This window comes from Pezoporus wallicus, unplaced genomic scaffold (assembly GCF_028554395.1).
Source record: "Pezoporus wallicus isolate ANWC-B61680 ecotype Strahan unplaced genomic scaffold, APGP_CSIRO_Pwel_v1 contig_8047, whole genome shotgun sequence".
NCBI classification, from domain to species: Eukaryota; Metazoa; Chordata; class Aves; order Psittaciformes; family Psittacidae; genus Pezoporus; species Pezoporus wallicus.
In genome coordinates, this window is record NW_026639548.1 from 3,334,297 (window position 1) to 3,352,987 (window position 18,691).

Sequence of the window (18,691 nt, forward strand, 5' to 3'; positions counted from 1 at the left end):
GGTTTTTTTTGGTTTTTATGGCCCAGCACAATTTTTTTTCTTGTAATTTTTCTAATTACAGTTACCTGCTGCTTTAATTGTGAGATACCCAGTTTAAAATATTGGTCCATTTGAAGTAACCCCTCAATAAAAAAATGGCATGCTGATGTTAAATTCCTTCTGTTGCAATTCCAGTGTAGTAGTTTCACATGAGCCTTCTGAAAGAGAGGGATTAACACCTTTCCAAAAAGCACTGAGTCTGAGATTAGCACAGAGACCGGGAACAGTGAGGATAATCTGAGGATACCCTTGTGGTTGAGACAGAGGGCCCTGTTTATCTACAGAGAAACTGCTTTTCCAGTGACACTGGGGTGCATTAGTGATGACAGGGAACTTTATCTGATGTTTATTGTGATTCATCTTTTCTATTCACTAATGGATTCATTCTCCAGAGCTTTCAGTGCTGCTCCCTTCAGTAGATACAAACACGATAAAAATAGCTTAAAAAAATCAATACACACTTAAGTGTCTGGCAACTTCCTGAATTTTTCCTGTATCATTTACTCAACAGTTTAATGCCTAATAGAAGAAACCTGCCTGTTAAATATTCATGTGCAGACTTAGCAGATAAAACACACCACAGTTTGATTCAGGTTTTCTAGCTCTTTTCATTAATGACAAAATTAATTGTTTGAGAGCATAGAAACTGCATTTGCGGGAGGGTAACACCTGATTGACCTATCTGAGGTCTGTGTCAGGATCTATTTGTGACAAGCTGCCAGTATTCCAGTTTGGGGCAGTAAAGCTTTCAAAATTCGGGGACCTTTTGTCTCTAAAAATCGGAAGTCTGCTCAAGTCACCTCAGTTTACACACTGAATCGTTAACGTTACCTGCGGCCTCCCTCACCCTGAGGGGCCGGGTGCTGTGCCTGGGGTCTGCGCTGACAGAGGCGGTGCAGAACGCTGAGCACTTCAGCAGAGGTGTCTCTTGATGGTCAGAGGTGGTCTCGGTCTCTGCTTTAAGTTCACGTACTCGAGGGATGGCCATGCTGAGGCTGCGGCTGTCTCCGTGAGGGGCTGCCCCTCCCCGGACAAGGCCGGTTCCCGCCAATTCCACCACAAGGGGCGGCCGAGGCCTGCGGTGGGGCTGTTGGCGCTTGAGGGGAAAACGCATCGGAAACCGGGCAAAACGTGCCCCAAATGACGGGAAAAGTGTGAGAAAGAGCCCTGTGAGCCCCCGGGTAGGAGAGGGGTGAGGAGGAGGAGAAACGGGAGTCCCCTGCAGCAGTGACGGGAGCTGACATCCACGCTGCAGCCCTTCCCAGAGCAGGCTGTTCCTGAGGGGGAAGGTAGAGCAGTTGGGAATGGAGGTGTGAGGTTGGGTCTGGGAGAGCGGGGGGGTTAAGAAGTGGTGTTTTAATGTTTGTCTTTGTTTCTCTCTGTCCAAGCTTACTCTAATTGCCACTAAATTCAATGAATCTTCTCAAGTGAAAGCTTTTTTTTGCCTGTGATGGTAAATCGTGGTTTCCCAGTTTCATCTCAACCCACGAGCTTTCTCATCTGTTTTTTGCCTCCACAATCTGTTGGGGTGGGGCGATGTTGGTGAAGGAGCAGCCGGGTGGGCACATCACACTGCAGTAGAATTAATGTAAATGTTTAAACAATCCGAGTTTAAATCTATAATTTGACAGCTATAGCAGTATTTCAGGCTGCTATTAAAATACAAGTATCTGCTGATATGACTCACTTGGGGACGTATTTATATTTTTATGCAATACATATATCCTTCAGGTTCTTTAATATTTGAGAAGTAAACATTAGTCTTCCATTTTGTGAAGTGCGAGAGCTGGTGCTTAAAGACCGGGGTATTTCTGATCAAGTTTTGATCTTGCTGAACTCATCCAGTGTTCAGGGATTTTTGTTTAGTATATTATAAATGTAAATGATACTACAAATTAATTTATTTTTATTTTTGTTGAGTATTCGCCAACTTTGGGTATGCATTAGTGATGTGTATCTGGCAGAGATTTACAAGGTTCATGTTAAGTGACTTCATCCCATTCTTTTCCCTTTTTTTGCACTTCTAATTAAAATATATATGTGTGTGTGTGTATGTATATATGTATATATATGTGTATATATGCCAGGGAAGCTAGATGGTACAATAAACTTGGCCTTTGGTAATACTATCTCAGTCAGATCTCTGAGGTTTCCAATGGTTAATGCTTCAAAATTAAGAGAATCCTGTTTTATAAGAAAAAAATTTTATTTGAATATTAGTGTTTCTCATTTTTTATGTAAAATACTGCTTATAGTTACTGTATTTTAATGAATTTTACCAGGTTTCTAGAGCTATCAAACTAGCATTGAATGGTGCTTCATATATGCCCTTGGAGGGTCTCTTCTGGTCCCCCTGAGGGAGTGGGCAGGGCTGGGTTTTCGGGGAGCTTCTGCCCTGAGGAGGGGCCATACTGTGAGCTGGCTGAGCAGACACTGAGAGAAAGGGAGTGCCTTGCAGTGAAACCAGTTCAGGTCAGTTGAAAAGTGGTTTTTCACCTGTGATCAGTGTTTAGGCCTTCATCAAAATTAGGGTTAGAGAAATATAAAAAAATTGAGTGTTTGTTTTTTTTTTTTCTCTAGCCCAAACAGGAGGGACAAAAAAACCCCCAAAACCACACCACAAAAATCCCAATTTCATAAGGAAAATAAGAAAACTTACCTTATAGACTTGGGGGATTGCACATCATGGCATAATGAACCAAGAAGTTGGTTATCCTCTCTAAAATCAACTGTGAATACGTGAACAAAATTTAAAGAAAGTGATAACCAAAATAATGTTTTACTCGTCTGCAAGTAAAATCCTACACAATCTTAAATTATAATGTCAGCTTCCAGCTACATTAATATTCTTAGCTGAATATGACACAAATTGAGGCAAGTTATTATTTCTGTGATGAAGTTACACCAAGCCAGTCTTACATGTAGACTGTTGAAAATGAATGACTTGTTCAAGTGATGTGCTGGTTTTAAGAGCAAAACCAGGCTGGAAGTGGTATTCTCACAAGCATGTAATAAGAAATTAGCTTTTTTTTGTCTCTTGCCTTTTTGAGCTTTATAGTAAAATGAAGGAGTTTTAAATGGGTCTGCCTTTGTATATCAATTATTGAGTGTGCAGAATTAATGTGTTACTAGGCTAAGTCATAATACTGTTGCTGAAGGGGTGTACTATCTTACTGCACCAGAGTGCCCACTGGGACAAGCCAAGGAGTAAGGTAATTACTGGGTGTAAAGCAAGAGGATTTGGGACATAAGGAGCTGTGAACTGCCAAGCCTCAGAAGGGAGCTTCAGTTTCTTTTACCACTCTCACAAGGTAAGTTTGACTGCATAGCAGTCAAATGACAAGTGACATGGCAGATTCCTCATGAAGGTTTTGCAGAGCGGTCAAGCATGCCTTTTGGAATACAGTACCTTGGATGTAGCTGAAGCTCAGCTTCCAAGTGAGCTGCATGTTCAGCAGCAAGGATAACTTATTAGTTGGGTGTGTGATAACAATGCTGAGTGAAGGACCAGAAGTCGTGGCTAAGCAGCAGCCCTATGTTGCCATCAAGTGGTAAATACATTGATACCCATACTGTCAAGAGTGATCCTGGCTGGCTGGCATCCATGGAATGAAGTAAAAAACAAATACAAAAAAATTGCTTTGTATTTCTTTGTGTTATGCCTGTCTCTTTACTGGTGATTGAGCAGGTGAAATTCTCTTGCTCACTTACTGTTTGAATGAAAGATCTGAAGAAGAAAATTTCCAAATAGTGCATTTATAGTACGACTTTTGAAAGAACTTGAATTATATTTTTTCCCTCAGACACAGCTTTAGCAAAAATGACATGAAGAATGTATTTTCTCTTTGCCAGGATGTCAGCCCTTCAACTTCATTGACATTGTCATCCAATAACACTGCTGTCATCACAAAAACAATTACCAAAACACTTCCTCTACAGCAGAAAATGCACTTTGGCAATGTTAAGGCCCAGCATCTGCAAAATATCAATGAACAACCCGAAAGCATAAAGGATCTGGAGATCCAACTGCTGCAAGTGGAGTGTGAAGAACTGAAAAATCAGCTAGGATGCCTGAGGGTAGGTAAAAATCTGGTTCTGCTCTTAATATCTAAATTAGCTGGTAAAGAGTTATACTGTTCCTAAAGGTGTTAAATTCAAGTAGGAAAAAAATATCAGTAAAGCTGATTGATTTTAAGTATCTTGCAGTTTATCATGTGTAGAAGAGAGTTGGGGTCTGAATTCACAATACTTGTGGTTTATCACCAAGACTTCGACTAAGGATATAAATTTGTACTTTGGATTACTGAGTGGCTTTCCTATATATAGTAATTATTATACATGCATCAAACTCTTGTCAGCATTGTCTTGTAACTGATTTTGTCCCCTACCAGCAGCATCTCCAAGCCCTTTGTTTACAGCGTTGTAAGAGGAACTTCTTCCAGCTGCCAAAGGTTGGAATTGCTCCTGTTTTCTGCCCCACCCTAACCTGGCGTGACTAATAGCCAGAGTACTAGGGTACTTGAAATGCAGGATTTTGTGCTGCTGATGCTACAAAGAGGCACCTTACTTTTTAGGTAGCAGAGGTTTGTTAAACTGAGGACAAAAAGCCATTTGCATAAATACAGATATATTGTGTAGCAGATGTTTCCGCTTAGTTAGAAATCCGGCAATGACAAGTCATATATTACTATTGCCATATAGTTGAGAAAACAGAAATTGAAAATTTCCTGTCTTGCAGGAAGGGCTAATGGGACAGAAGCCAGGTGACATGGAGCAGTTACTGAAACAATCTCAGAAAGAGCTGTTGTGGCTTCAGAGACAGCTGTCCTTTATCTCTGCAGGAGGCCCTCTGTGTGTTTTAGCAGCTAGTAAGGTGAGCTCCTTTATTATTACCCCAGTCTGTCTCAGTGTACAAAGTGGAATTGGGATGGGAAGGATTTATCGTCACTTTGGCTTCTTTGGTTGCACCAATGCACTGCAAGATTTATTTTTTATTCTAAAGGTACTAAAAGAAAAATTAATCTTTTAGGATGTATTTTAAATAAATATTTCACATAATTCAGGAAAACAAGAAAGAACATGAAATTCATTATGTCCCGTGAAAGGTTACATGGTTAAAGTGGCATCTTGTAGAGCCCTGTCATCTACAGAAAGATCTCTGATGTTCTGTCTCTTTTTTTGAAGAAAATTGTCTGTCAGAAGGCAGGGTCATTACATGGGGATTGCTATTCTGGGGGGATTTCTTGGCCTGGCATAAACGACTGCAATTCCCTTTCCTCTCTCTGTGGCACTGTTACGTGTGCATTTCTGCTTACCACCAACTCTGTCATCAGCATAGCTGCATCCTTAAAGGGCAGAAATTACTAGCAAGCTATATACTTGATGCTGATATTTGGCCACGTAAACTACCAAATTAATAATAATTTGTTTGCTAACAGTGTTCTTAACATCTCACAGTTCCAGTAAAATGTGAGTTCTCATCTGCTGTGGCATAACAAGTTGAATATGTCAAGTTTTCATGACTCAAGTTTCTAAATGTTTACTTGAGATAAAGAGTATGTTTTAAAGTCTTCATAGCAGTTAAGCTGTGCTGATAATGTAAAAAAAGTGTTATTTTTAAAGTGACTTATTAATTTAATTTTCCATATTTTTAAAACAAAATTTCCAGAAAGTTTATGGTAATTTACATATTTTATATATACCTACACATGGCCATATGCAGGTATGTTTTAAATCCACCTATGAAAAGGAATTAGGAGAGTTGGTTTGGTTCAGTGTAGCACATGAATAATGCCATTTTAATAGTGATATCACTTATTTCCACGTATCAGGTTGGCTTATCAAGTTTTTATTTTGTTTGTACAAATGCATATAAAGCAGCAGATACGTTCATCTGGTCTCCAGCCTAGACAAGCTAGATTTCCAGAATGTGTCACCTGGAATCTTCTGGTATCACTTTGTGTCATATGCTGTAGATCTGTGTTTAAGCGCTGATACAGTCATAGAAAGAACGTTTGGATTTGACACTTACATGTAGCTCAACTGAAGAAAAAAAAAAAGGATTTTTCAAAATAAGATTTCTTCTTTATTTCATTTTTTTCTTTTTAAGGAAACCATTTATGCCACAAACTGGTTATAAAAGCAAGAGCGCACTTGCCTGGTGATCACAGCCATACTGTAATCTGGGAAGGAACATAAGAATCCGAGTATGAACAGCTTTTCTCTCCAAAAATATCAAGAGTTTTGTTGTTCCCGCTGCAGTCATGAGTAATCTCAGGCAAAACCATTTGGGCTGAGACTGAGCAAAAGAGTGGTCTTGGGTATCTTTAGATGTTGGACTTTCCATTCAGAAAACTCTAATCTTTCTAACACGTGCCATGGTAGACCTTAGCAAAGAAAGTGCAGGTTGTCTGTAACCCTCTTTTTCATCTTGATTTTATTTTTTTTTTAATACCACAGAACCAGGGATCATTTTTTTCAGCTGTTTCATTTGTATAATGAGGGACAGATTTTTCAGAAGCAGTCAGTTACTTCAGAGATCACACTGTGATACTCTGCACCATATTCTAAGCCTCTGCAGAGAAATGCTTTCAATACAGGTGAGAGAGGTGGTACTTGGTGTTGCTAGAAGCTTTGGGGGTAGCAATCTTAACCAGGTGCTCAAATAGATTGATGCTTGGGAACTGGAATATGCAGAAACATAAGCAGTGCCATTTTAGAAAGATTCATTAGCTGTGAAGTAAACTTCATGGTTCAGGAGTCAAATTTACCATGAACTGGAAATCTAGGTAAGACAAAACTTGAGAAAGAGGTCATCTGAGGAGTCTCTCTTCCATGGCTTTTAATACTTTGCAGTGAAGCATCTGATGCTGACAGTTCCTGCAGATCAGGGTACTCTTCATGCACTTCAACTTCATAAATAACTATCAGACTTTGGAGAAGATCTGGCTCCTTTTGTTAATGGCAAAGTTTTCTGAGAATTCTCCTCCTCCTCATGCATGTTAGTAAAACTGGGCGGGGGGGGGGACTGGTACTTAAAAAGGAATTGTAAACTAATGTAGGTATACAGTATAAACAGAGAGATGTATTTCTGTATTTGTGCAGATACTTTAGTAGAATTCAGTAAAATAGTGCCTTCAGAGTGCAGTATTTCAGAAGTGAAAGGAAAATGCAGAATTTCCACTCAGTATAACTTCATACGTTTTCTTGATAATTTAACCTCCTTCAGCCTTGATAATTCAGCTATGTTTTACTGAATGCACTCCCAAAGTGGTCAGATCATCTCTCGGGTGAGTGAGTTGGGAAAAGAGGGGAAGAAAAAGATTTTTTTAAAAAAGAGGGTAAAAAAAGATTAAAGATTAAAAAAAAAAGGATTTATTAAAATCTTTCCCAGTATCCCCTTACAGTGTCTCCCTCTAGCTGCTGGGGAGTTGATTGTTGCACACTTAGAAGTTTTGTGTGAATATACTGTATACAGTTTTCTTGACAAGAGGGAAGACAGAATGGTTAGGATGCTCCAGGTAATCTGTCTTAATACCCTTCTGCATTTGAGTTTCTAAGCCTTCCATTGGGCAGGCTTGGGAGTGAAAAAAACATTGCAGCTCACATTTACAGTTCATTGGTTCGTGCCAGTAGGCCACAGATGACCTACTGAGAAGATCCTGTGATAGCATTACTTGGAGGTAAAATAAAATCTCCCAACACCCACCTCCTCCCGTGCCCTCCCTCACTGAAACACATCCTTGCTGCGATCCCACTTGCTGCTTGTCAGCTACTGTCCGTGCTCCCTGCTGCTGTGTCGGGGTTAATACTATGTGAAAGAGAAACTGGCAAATAGGGAAAGCCATCTTTGTGTGCGTATGTGTGTGCGAGCACTGCTGTTTCATAGGCTCTGGCAGCTGCTGCATGGCCGATGATGCTTGCTCTCTCTTTTTCACCCTGCCTCCCTGCAGACAACTAATGAATCATTTCTAGCTTGAATACTAGCAGTGCAAACACACCAATGCTGCTGCTGCCGACGCTGCCGCCTTTCTCTACAAGGTTGTAATTTGACACAGTAGACTGCAGTTCTCTCTCTCGGCAATGATCTTGCTGAACATCGGAAGCACTTGATTTGAAGGTATGCTGAGATTTCACCCTTTCTAAAAATAGGTATTTCTGTTAAATGCTTTATGGGCAAATGAGGGTGGGAAGGCTGAAGATTTCTAAGTGTGTGTGGGGGGGAGAATCTTCTTTTTAGTTAGCAGTAATGCAGCAGTAACTCTTGTTGGAGGCAGACAAACTTTATTATTCTGCTGCAATTTGATGATGCCCTTCACTGGATCTTTTCTTCTAGGTGCTGTTTAGAATAATAAAATGTGTTAGTAGCGTGCACGAGCACTAGGTAAAGGGATTAAACTCTTGCTAGATTATTCCATCCTCCCTCCTATTGATGTTTAATCTGATGTCATTTTCCATTCACTTTTAAGGTTTGTAAGGTTTGCAATAAAATAAATACTGTATGGACAGGTTTGATGGTGCCATGTTTCTTTTCTGTATTAGTGCAAAGTTAGTAATCATACTGGCTAGCAGCTTCCCCCTCCCAGACCCCAAGCATGGTGCATATTCACAGTATCTGTTTGCTTTGCAGCTGTATATTGTTATGTCATGGCAAAGGCATCAATGTGACTACTCTTCTGTAAAAATATTAATAAAATTATATGTGGTGTTTGTCTGGCATCTAATGCTAAATTAGACCTATTGCAAGTAAATATTTCATCCGTTTTTGGTAGAAGGGAGAGCTCTTCTGCAGCTATATATGTACATATGTGGACACTCTATACATAGCAGATTTGTGGGAAGTATGCTATGTATATGTACGTAGAACAGAACAACAACATTTTATTATAGCATATGCATATAAATACCAGTTAATTAGTTAGCACGTACTAGCATGCTGTGCTCAGTATTATAGAGGATACTGCAGGTTTTTTTCATTAACCTCTTTCCAAAATTGGCTATTGCTTATAGCATTGGGCAGATAAGGTATGCCTTTCCAAGAGTGATGTGATAGTCGACATTACATTCATACATGATCTTAGAATAATGAGGAAAATCCAAGTGCCTATGAAAGCTTTGGTTTTTTTTTTAAGCTGCTGCTGTCTGTTATTTTAGCAGTAAAACACTGACTGAGCTTTTTTGTCCAGTGCAGGTAGTGATGCAGAGATTATATATAAAATAACTCAGCATAATAACTGATTAATGAGTCTTGTCATTGCATCTAGTAAATGCAGAGTCTGCTCTTTAAGTGATCTTACATATTTTGGAGAAATTCCTAAAATCAAAGCCATTGATCTTAACATAAGGAATTGTACCAAGTATGCTGAGGCAGGGAAAGAATGCTGTGACTGCCAGCATCAAAATACAAATAATGACTATTGCTTAGCAAGATAGAAGAGCTGCCTTAAGAAAACATCATGAAATATTAAAACACAGACCAAGTGGTAAGAGAGAAATTAAAACATCTCCATAAATTCAATACAATGAAAAATCACAGTATACATGAACTGATAGGAAAGTTACTGTAGTAACTTTGTATTTCAGCTTTTTTAATCAGGCAGTGTTATGTTTTCATTAGAGGAGGGCTTTCAAGTCTACCCAGCTGACACATGAGAAGGCAATTCAGACTAAATCTTAAGAGATGTCAGCCAGGATTCACCGCCTTTGACATCCTCTGATAGACATCCATGTTACCTCTAGTACCTTAGAGGAGGATGTCAGTCTTTCTTAGGTGACTCTTGGTTATTTTTGTCAGACATATGGTGGTCCTGCCCGGGGCCTTTGTGCATTACTTTCTTTTTAATAGGAAAAAGGCCTACTCTGAACTGGTGAAGTGGTCATGCTGCCTGTGGACCAGAGAGCAACCCTGATTTTTTTGTAGCTGAGTTCTAGCCTCCTGACACTGAGCATGGCTCTGTACTAGAGGCAGTGGACAGAGGTGCAGTGTTGTTACATACATCTTTATATATTTGGGTATACCTGGAGCACCTTTTTGAAAACAAGTAATGTGTTGAATTTTCTAGAATTGTAACTGCATTATAGCTTTAAAATGGCACATGGTTTTTAGGGGTAGGAAAAGTGAGATCAGGCAAAATACGGGACAGTGCAGTGCCACAGATTTTGCATGAGAATGATCTGAATAGCTGATACATGCTACTTGAGTTAACTGACAATTAGAAGCTCAGAAATCTTAAGCATCTCTATATGTGGCCAATCCCATACTGATAAAAGCTAGGTTTGTATTTCTGCATATCTACAAAATACCTATCTCTTTGAATGTCAGCTCATTCTATTTTAGGTGTATGTTAGATGTGCATACTCATTGTAGTTTAGACAGGTGTGTGATATTGAGTATGAAACAAATGTTTAAACACAAGAGACTAGGGTTCTTATTAACTATTAATAATGGGCAATAGTTTATTGCAAAAGTCTGAGCTTTTCTGGGTTGCTGCAGGTAGAAATAAGATGCCTACCATGATGGGATAATTGGTATCCTCTGGTATAGGGGGTTTACCTTTATGTGTGTCAAATGCCGCACTGCTTATCAAAATTAAATATCCAAAATCATTCTGACTTCATTCTGAAATAAGAAACTAGTTGGTCATGCATCACTGTCCTGTCCTTTATTAACATTGAATGAAATACGGTTTGAGAGCCAAGGCTGTTTTTCACCATCACAAAGCATGTCAGAGTAACTGAAATGTTAGTCATGACTTTTTTTCCTGGGACATGGTTTAATATTTAGCAAAAGCTTCTGACTGAAGTGCAATTTAGTGTAAATTCTTTTGTTTCCCCCTTTCATAGCGTTAGCTTGTCATGTCCAGTGAGCTCTTTGACAGAATGGTAAGCTGTATAGGTAGCATTTACTCTCTAATGTGGAAAATATTTCCATGCATAGTACTATGTAACTGAAATTTTTCTGGAAACCACCTGGTGCCACTGATGATTATCTCTCTTCTGACTCTCCTGGTGTTATAAACTGACTGTCTGCCACACATGAGAACTGTCATGAAGCATTGCTGACAGTAGCATTTGCTCATTGCTGTTAGAAGTGAAAAATACATATTAATATTGTGATTAGAAATTAATTAGGAATGTAGCCACAGTGCTGGAAAAATGCACCTTCGTCGCAGCAGCGTGTCAGGAAACTAGTTTCTGTTCACCAGTGAAAAAGAGGAGTTTTAACAGGCTTGTTTGCACAGAGTGGACTCTTGGGAAATGACAGTGATAACATTGCCCTGAGAGAGCAGCTAATGATCTTGTGGAGCAGCTGGTTGTCTCTGAAGTTTGAATGTGGTCATTGAGGGTTTCTTTGTTGCCAGTAACCATCCTGTCAAATAACATGTTGGAGTTACGTTCATTCTGTAAAGTATGATTGTAAAACCACCTGTGGTTGGCATTTTGCTGGAGAAATCAGAGTGGCTTACAGGCTTGTGGCTCCATACTTTGGCTTGTGCTTGTGATGTGGCTCTTGATGAGGGAATCAGAGTGTGACTTCCAGCTCTGCCACAGATTCTGTGAATGGCCATGGGCAAAGCACTTAGTATCCCTTGGGTTCTGTTCTCTTTCTGTAAATAGGAATAATAATGAACCCTTTACACTGCATTGTACTTATTTTATCTTCTTAAAATATGAGATCTTCAGACCAAAGAGTGTTTTCTCTGTCAGGATGCTAAACCCCAATAGAGGCTTCTGGATGCTACTTATAAATCACTTGACGGTCTGCATTGTATGTTGTTATGTATAGAAGAATACTTCCAAGTATCAGAAGAACCTGAATTGGTTCTGAGCTTTTCAGAATAACATTTGATTTTCTGAACTTTATACTGTGCTCACAGGTACGTTCAGTTTGAAGTGAAGAGCCTAGTTTCCCTGATGCTGGCAGAGGTCTGGTAAAAACATTTACAGTGCAAAAGTCAGGACAGAGGAAATACAACTGTAGGTCAGATTTTTCATTTCTTTTTAACTGTTATGAAGTTTTGTATTTTCTGTTACACCCAGTATAACATTTGGTTATATAGGCACTAAGTATTACTATGCCAAATTTTTGATGTTGATTAGCAAGCAGCAACGGTGCACGGTATTATGGTGAAGAGTCAAGGGGAAGGCGTGGCAAATAGTATGGCAGAGTCTCCTTTCTCTGTTCTCATCTACTGACAGTTACAAACTATCTTATGATTTTTCTTTGAAGATCATCTTGTAGCAAGCTGTTCAGCATAATACCTTCCTTAAGGCCTGGTGTGAGGCACAGTGGTTTGACAGGCAGTCAGCATATGCACCCCTTTTCTTCCACCTCCACTGGGACTACACTGATTTATTTAGGTGTTGGTTTCAGATTTTTTTTTTTTTATTGCTAAGGAGCACAAATAATTTTTATATAGCTTCAAGTAATTTTTTTCATTGCATATGTGGGGAGAAAAATGACAGTGATGCCCCCTCTTGCCAATTTTGAGAGGAACATAAGCCTTTTTAGAGCTAGGTTAGCTTAGAAGAATCCTACATTGAGACTTAATTCCTCCAGAATCAGGAATTTGTTCTGGGGCTTCACCATTTCCTCTTTTGCCAAATGTTTCTGTACCTCCTTATACAGTTTAAAAAAATGCCATGTTTTTACTCCTGTGTGGAATATCATGGTGCCTTTTTACCAACATGCGAAGTGCATCTTTAGTAAGCACACTTTTTAACTCACTTAAAAATATTCCCTGACATTAATCAGCAGGGACTTTATAGGTCTGTGCCAGCTTAGACCAGGAGGGGTAGCTCAGCATAGTATCTCCGGGAGTGTGTTAATGTGCTAAACTGTTACTGGAGATGGGTAGAGTTGATGGTGCTTAGAGTTCAGCTGGATAAAGCTCACAGTTGTCAATATAACAAGCAGTACGTGATTGAAACTGTCCTGTTTACTGTGTTTTCCCTGTTCTGTGACAGTTGTGATTATACATGTTTGTTAAATTCTGCTTTCTGTTCTCCCCACTTCCCTGCCCCCAATTCTGCATATAGTTTAGAATGTTCAGAATATTCGGTGTTGGTTCCAGGCGTGTGTTTCTTCCTTTCCCTCTTGTTTACTGCTTGCTAATTAAATTTTGTAGGTGGCAGTTTGAAATCTTAGTGGGATGTGTCATGTGACTGCTAATGCTCTGCAGATCTCTATTACATAACCTTTAAGTAGTTAGGGAAAATGTGCTTGTGTCATACTGGGCCTGACATAAGGCTCTGTCTGAAGCCAACAGTCTGATCAGGTTTTTTAATGTACAATGACTGTAGAAATCTTGTGGATGGTTTGCTCTGGCGCGAGATTTGTGCCCTCAGTTGTCAGGCCACTTGTCTTATTTCCCTGAAATGCTTTGCCGTCTGCACTGCCTGCCTTTGCTGCAGGGGAGAAGAGGGGAGGGGTTAGATTTAAACACTAGCACTCCAGGTAATGATCGAATGATATTAAATGCAGTATGCTAGGATCCCATCTATTTTCCTGATAGGTTTGTTGATTGTAGTTTTAAAGTGACCAGAGTACAGAACAAAAATTGAAAACCTCTCTGTCCCCCCTGCTTCTTTACCTCCTACTGATCTTAATTGGGCTCTGGTGCATAATGCAAAATTAAAACATCAATCAGTAAAGAAATTTAAAAAAATGCTATGTAAGGATGATAAAGTTTTAATGCATGATAATTCATTAGGTTGCTGTTTTGCAAAAGGAGCACTTTTGTGACAGCAATGTATCCACTCAGAGAGTAATGGCTTCTCTCGCTTTTTCTTTGCTTATTGTTTCACATTTTTGTAGCTTAAAACGTTTTTATAGACGGTCCAGTGCAGCTGAAGGACTCCATTGTTGATGAACCAGCTCTGTGCCTGGAAGAGTATGTCTCATTTTGGTTTCCTGGCCAGGGTATGGGCCTTGGAGGCTGTGTCTTGTTTGTGGCTCTCACGTTTGGCATGCTGTGTGTTCTCAAGTAAATCACAGGAGATCTTTGTGCCTCATGTTCAGTATCTGCTGGGAGGGCTGTGTAATGAGCTGCTGCAACTATGTAACAGAAGTTGCAGTTAGAGACTAGGAACAACTAAATTAAATTTTGGGTAGTGGTGTGTTTTGTTTTTTTAAAATTAAGTCAGATTTTAAAATTTATAATTTCTTACCGAAATCAGTGGTGTGTGAACCTGCATTTGTTACAGAGTAGCTGTTAGTCTGCAACAGCAAATTTCATTTAAAAAATCTTCGGAAAGTGCCTAAGAATAATGGTTGATACCATTTTGCAGAGGAGAAATTTCAGTGTGCTTCAGGTTTATTTCCTAAGATCATTCAGCAAGGTCAGTGCAGATCTATGGATATTGTTTGCAGAGTCCTGTCCAACATGTTAGCCATTGTATTGCTTCCCTTAATTAAATCTTGTATAAGAAGGGAGGAGGGGGAAACATTGATCTTCTAAAGACAGTCTTTCACATTAAATTAACTGACTGCCCATGTGCTACTCATAGTAAAGAGTTTCCGTATTTATTAATTATTTAAAAAATTCCTGCTATGATAAATCATGGTGACTACAGTCAGTCTATCTGTTCTCCTAATGGCTTACCTACTGGGTATACTGAAACTACAAATGTTTCATTGTTGGAAGGGGTCTCTGTTGCTCAACAGTCTTAAATCATCTGTACAAATGTATCTACCATAGGCTCCCTGTGATTTGGTAGCTGAGTCATATTTGAAGCCTAAGTGGGTGCACTGCTGTGTAATCATGGTGCTTGGCTTTTGTATGAATTAGGAGGAAAACAAAGAAGCAACTGTAAAGCTGTTTTGTGTTTGTGTGGTAGGGCAGATGGGTACAGCTAATGCTTGTGTGGTTTAAAGGAAACCTGTCATTAGGGCAGTTGTTTCTGTTAATGACATGCATAGATGAGCTCTTCAGGATCTGGGCCTCTTCCAGTTAATGTCTTTACAATCACAGTGAAAAGAGAGCTGTCAGCCAGGCTCCATCCTGAATGGTTTCAGGATGTTACAGGTGGCTGCCCCAAACAAATGAAGGTATCAAACATGAAAACTTAGAATAGAAGATCTTTTCTTACACTCTCAGCCATAATCTAGCGGTTGTTTATCTGAACTGCCTGTGCTGTGTGGTACCTTGCCAGTGATGAGTACTGGGGAGCAGCAGCTGTGATGGTCTTTTCTTGAGGATTACTGCCAGGGAGGAAATACAAACATGGATTTTGTATGCTTTAGAGTAACATCTTGTATATACAGTGCTGATAAGTGAGAAGGGATTTGGAAGGAAGGGTAGATCCTTCATGTCACAGCAATTGTCATAGCTCTGATGGCTCAAATAGACTTAGGCTTATTTTCTATAGTGGTGGTAGGTAACACCTTTTCTTCATAATTCCAAAAGGTGAAGTGTCTCTTGCAGCTAGAGAAAAGCAGCCCTGCTTAATGACTTCTTTGTAAATACTGATCCCAGCTGTTGGATGCAAATGAAAGTTTTGCCAGCTTTGATATTGATAGGTACTAATAATCATAAACCATAAATCTTATGCTTAGCTTGCAACCTTTCTAGCTTTCATTTCAGTAAATACTCTTAAAAGGAAATGAAGTATAAAGAGCCCCAGGCTGCTGATATTCTTATGATCTGATGGTAGGAGTTTTGTAAATACACATTTTTTTCTTGATACATGGATTATGGAAATTGTTTTAAAACAATTCAGAAAACAGAAAAACCCAAGAAGCAGTATGATAAGAGCTAAAAGAATCAAATAGGGAATGATATAGTGTACTGCTGACACCAGTGGTGTAACTCTTGTGTGTCTACAAGGCTCAGGTGGTTTTAATGATTCTTTGTGCAAAGCTGCTGTGGGCAGAGAGCAGTAATCATGACTGTAAGCATAACATTTGTACTGCAAATGCCCACATTTTGTTAAATATAACTGTCAACATTGATGCAACAAGTATGTGACACTAAAAGTGACAACAGCTGGAACATTTCCTGTTCCTGATCTGCAGGAAGAGCTGCTGGCAAGGTCCTGAGTATCAGCCTCATTGGAAGAGGCACAGAACACTTCTCAGATAGCTGACAGTGAAAGTATACAATTAAACAGAGCAGAGTGATGCAGTATTTGGGGGAGCATGAAGGAGAAGCCTCATTCTTCCACCTTACCCCATTCTTTAGCCACTTTGTGATGTGTGGTCTTTCCCCTCTTTTCAGATATTCTGGTTTGCGTTAACTAAAATTTAATCTGTTAGGTGAAATGTTACCAGCACATGTAGACAACAATGTTGTTGGTTTTTTAGTATCATTTTGTTTAAGAGACTGTGCTGGTATTGAAAAGGATATTTTCTCAGCTCTGATTTCCTGTAACTAAGTAACAGGAAATTTTCCTGAACATGACTGAGTTACATTCTGCAATGTGTGAATGAAACTGGACTGTACTTGTATTGGAGTGGATGTTGAGCCCTGTGTGCTTTGGTGTTCTGTAAGTATTTATCATATCTTATTTCAGCCCCTGTAAGAGACTAGAGATTATCCTAAAGGCATTTACTGTGGTTTACTTGTGCCTTATTCTTAAGCATCTGATACAATATTTTTCCTGTATCACGTAGGTCTCAAATCTGATCTAGTATGGCCATTTCTATCCCTTTTTCTTACAATCTCAAATAATGACTGTTAGAAAAGTGTCTGGATATACATTACTATTTGAATATGGTTTGTGGGTTTTGTTTTTTTTGTTTTTAATGAGAGAAGTTATTTAGCCACAATAGGGGAAAACCAAAATCAGGTATTGATTTTTCAGTTTACTTTCTTCCAGGAGCCAGAGGTAATAGATTTGTGGGTCTTGAGAGGTTATAATGCCATAGTTAGTTTTTAGTCCCCTCACCTACAAGAAATCACTGGTTGAAAGATAAAATGTCATTCAACTCCTTACAATAATTTTATATGTGTGATAGCTTGGTTGATTCAATACAGAGTTAAGAATGCTCTCTGTTAAATGATGATGAGTGACAGTATTCTCCTTAATTCCTTGTCATTGGTCCTGTCTTTGTCCTCAGTAATATACTGTAGTTTAGCTTTTTGTAAGCTTATTGTTTGTGGGCTGCTTCTGCTTCAAAACTTAATTTCACAAGTCAGCAAAATGGGACTGTCCTTGACGTCAAATCTGCCTTGAGTATAAAAATGATCTTTTCTTTGTGATGTGTAGTAATTGCCAAGAGGATGGAATTTTCATTGCATTCATGGCTTGTAGAAAAATACAGATTTGAGGAATGTGGCACTATGTGCATTAAAAATATAATTGCTGGCATTAACTAGGGAGAATAATAATGCATGCCAGTGAGCTGCAGTGCTTTTAAAGGTACGTGTTGTTCCTGTTATTAGAATTCCTTAATTTCTTGGAATAACTTGAGGGTGAAAAAATTTTCTTTTGTGATGGGTCAGTGCAGTACATCTCTCTCACATAAGTGATAAATCTTTTCTCATATGCCTGAATCCCACAGTTGTAATCCAGTACAAGTATGAATGAGAAGAAATACATTTGAATTTTTATAGTCCCATCAAACCTACTTTATGGAAGAAGGCCTGTGAAGTCCCACAGTCACTATCCATCATTATTGGATTGATAATAGTCTACTATTACATAAATAATACAAGCATCAAGTAAATACTTCAGGGGAATTACTACAACATCCTACTCTGTGTTGCATGTCTCTTATAATTACCATATGCATTTAAAAGGGAAGCAGAGAAATGTAAGAAACAAGCCATATTATTTCCATCATGAATAATTGAACTAATTTATGTATACTGTGAAATGTGTAAAATACATTTTAAGGCTCTAACTTTTTGTGTTAGTGTAGAGTTTATGTTACAGAAAGGTCAATTGGAACAAGCAAAAAGAATGGGCAATATGAATAAACCAGGAATTTATACAGCTTATATTATGTAAGAACACTAATGCAGCTTACTCTCTGTAGTCTAATAAATAACTATAAAACTAATAACAAAATAACTAGGTAGTAGTCTGGTTTCATCAGTAATTCTGCCTCTTACAATTTTGAACTTGGTGCTTCCTAGGAAAAGCAGATTCTCATTTCAAATTGTTATTCCTGTGGGGTCAAATACATTGGGTTATTATTTCTGCTGTCTCAAGAATATGTGCTCCGGGTTTATGCCAAATGAAAGTCAGTCATGAAGACTGCGGGGGGAAATATGCAGGGAAATTTTACACGATAACAGCAAGCCCAGAGGGGAACATCTGTTATTAAACTGAAGAGATGGGGAAGTGTTGTAAAGAATGTAGTTGATAGAACTCACTAATAGCGATGTAAGGGTAATTTAAAACATGATGTATCTTCATGCCAACCAAATGCAAGGCATCAGCAGCCTCTGCGCAAAAGCTAATGAGTAACTGTTTAGTGCATCTTTCCACATGCTTTAAGCTCACAGAGTTTGTTTTTCTGGACTGCAAGCAGCAAGGGTAGTAGAGGTTGTGCTTTGACCTGTATGGCTTGACCATAGGCTGTATCTTAAATTCAGGCCAGTTCTTGGAGGCCCACATTAGCAGAAATCCTGATGATCTGATGTAAGAAGTTTTCTTGCCTCTGCTTTTTCGTCACTGTGATGGGCTGTGTCCAGTGCAGGACAGA

The 18,691-nt window shown here is 39.0% G+C and overlaps 1 protein-coding gene and 1 long non-coding RNA gene across 12 annotated transcripts in view; one reads left to right on the top strand and one right to left on the bottom strand.

Annotated features, from left to right (window-relative positions):
* Window positions 1-960, bottom strand: part of LOC130602241 (uncharacterized) — a 29,507-nt gene extending 28,547 nt beyond the window's left edge. For all 3 annotated transcript variants that reach the window (XR_008972853.1, XR_008972852.1, XR_008972851.1), the window contains exon 1: window positions 871-960. This is a non-coding gene — a long non-coding RNA (uncharacterized LOC130602241). The remainder of the gene's footprint in view (window positions 1-870) is intronic.
* RIMBP2 (RIMS binding protein 2) overlaps window positions 1-18,691 on the top strand; it is a 136,395-nt gene that overhangs the window by 4,278 nt on the left and 113,426 nt on the right. For all 9 annotated transcript variants that reach the window (XR_008972850.1, XM_057414914.1, XM_057414913.1 and 6 more), the window contains exons 3-4: window positions 3,892-4,116; window positions 4,778-4,912. Coding sequence is in view for 8 of the 9 variants with exons in the window: in XM_057414914.1 (XP_057270897.1) it covers window positions 3,892-4,116; window positions 4,778-4,912 (360 nt within the window). In the remaining variant the exon portion in view is untranslated. The remainder of the gene's footprint in view (window positions 1-3,891; window positions 4,117-4,777; window positions 4,913-18,691) is intronic.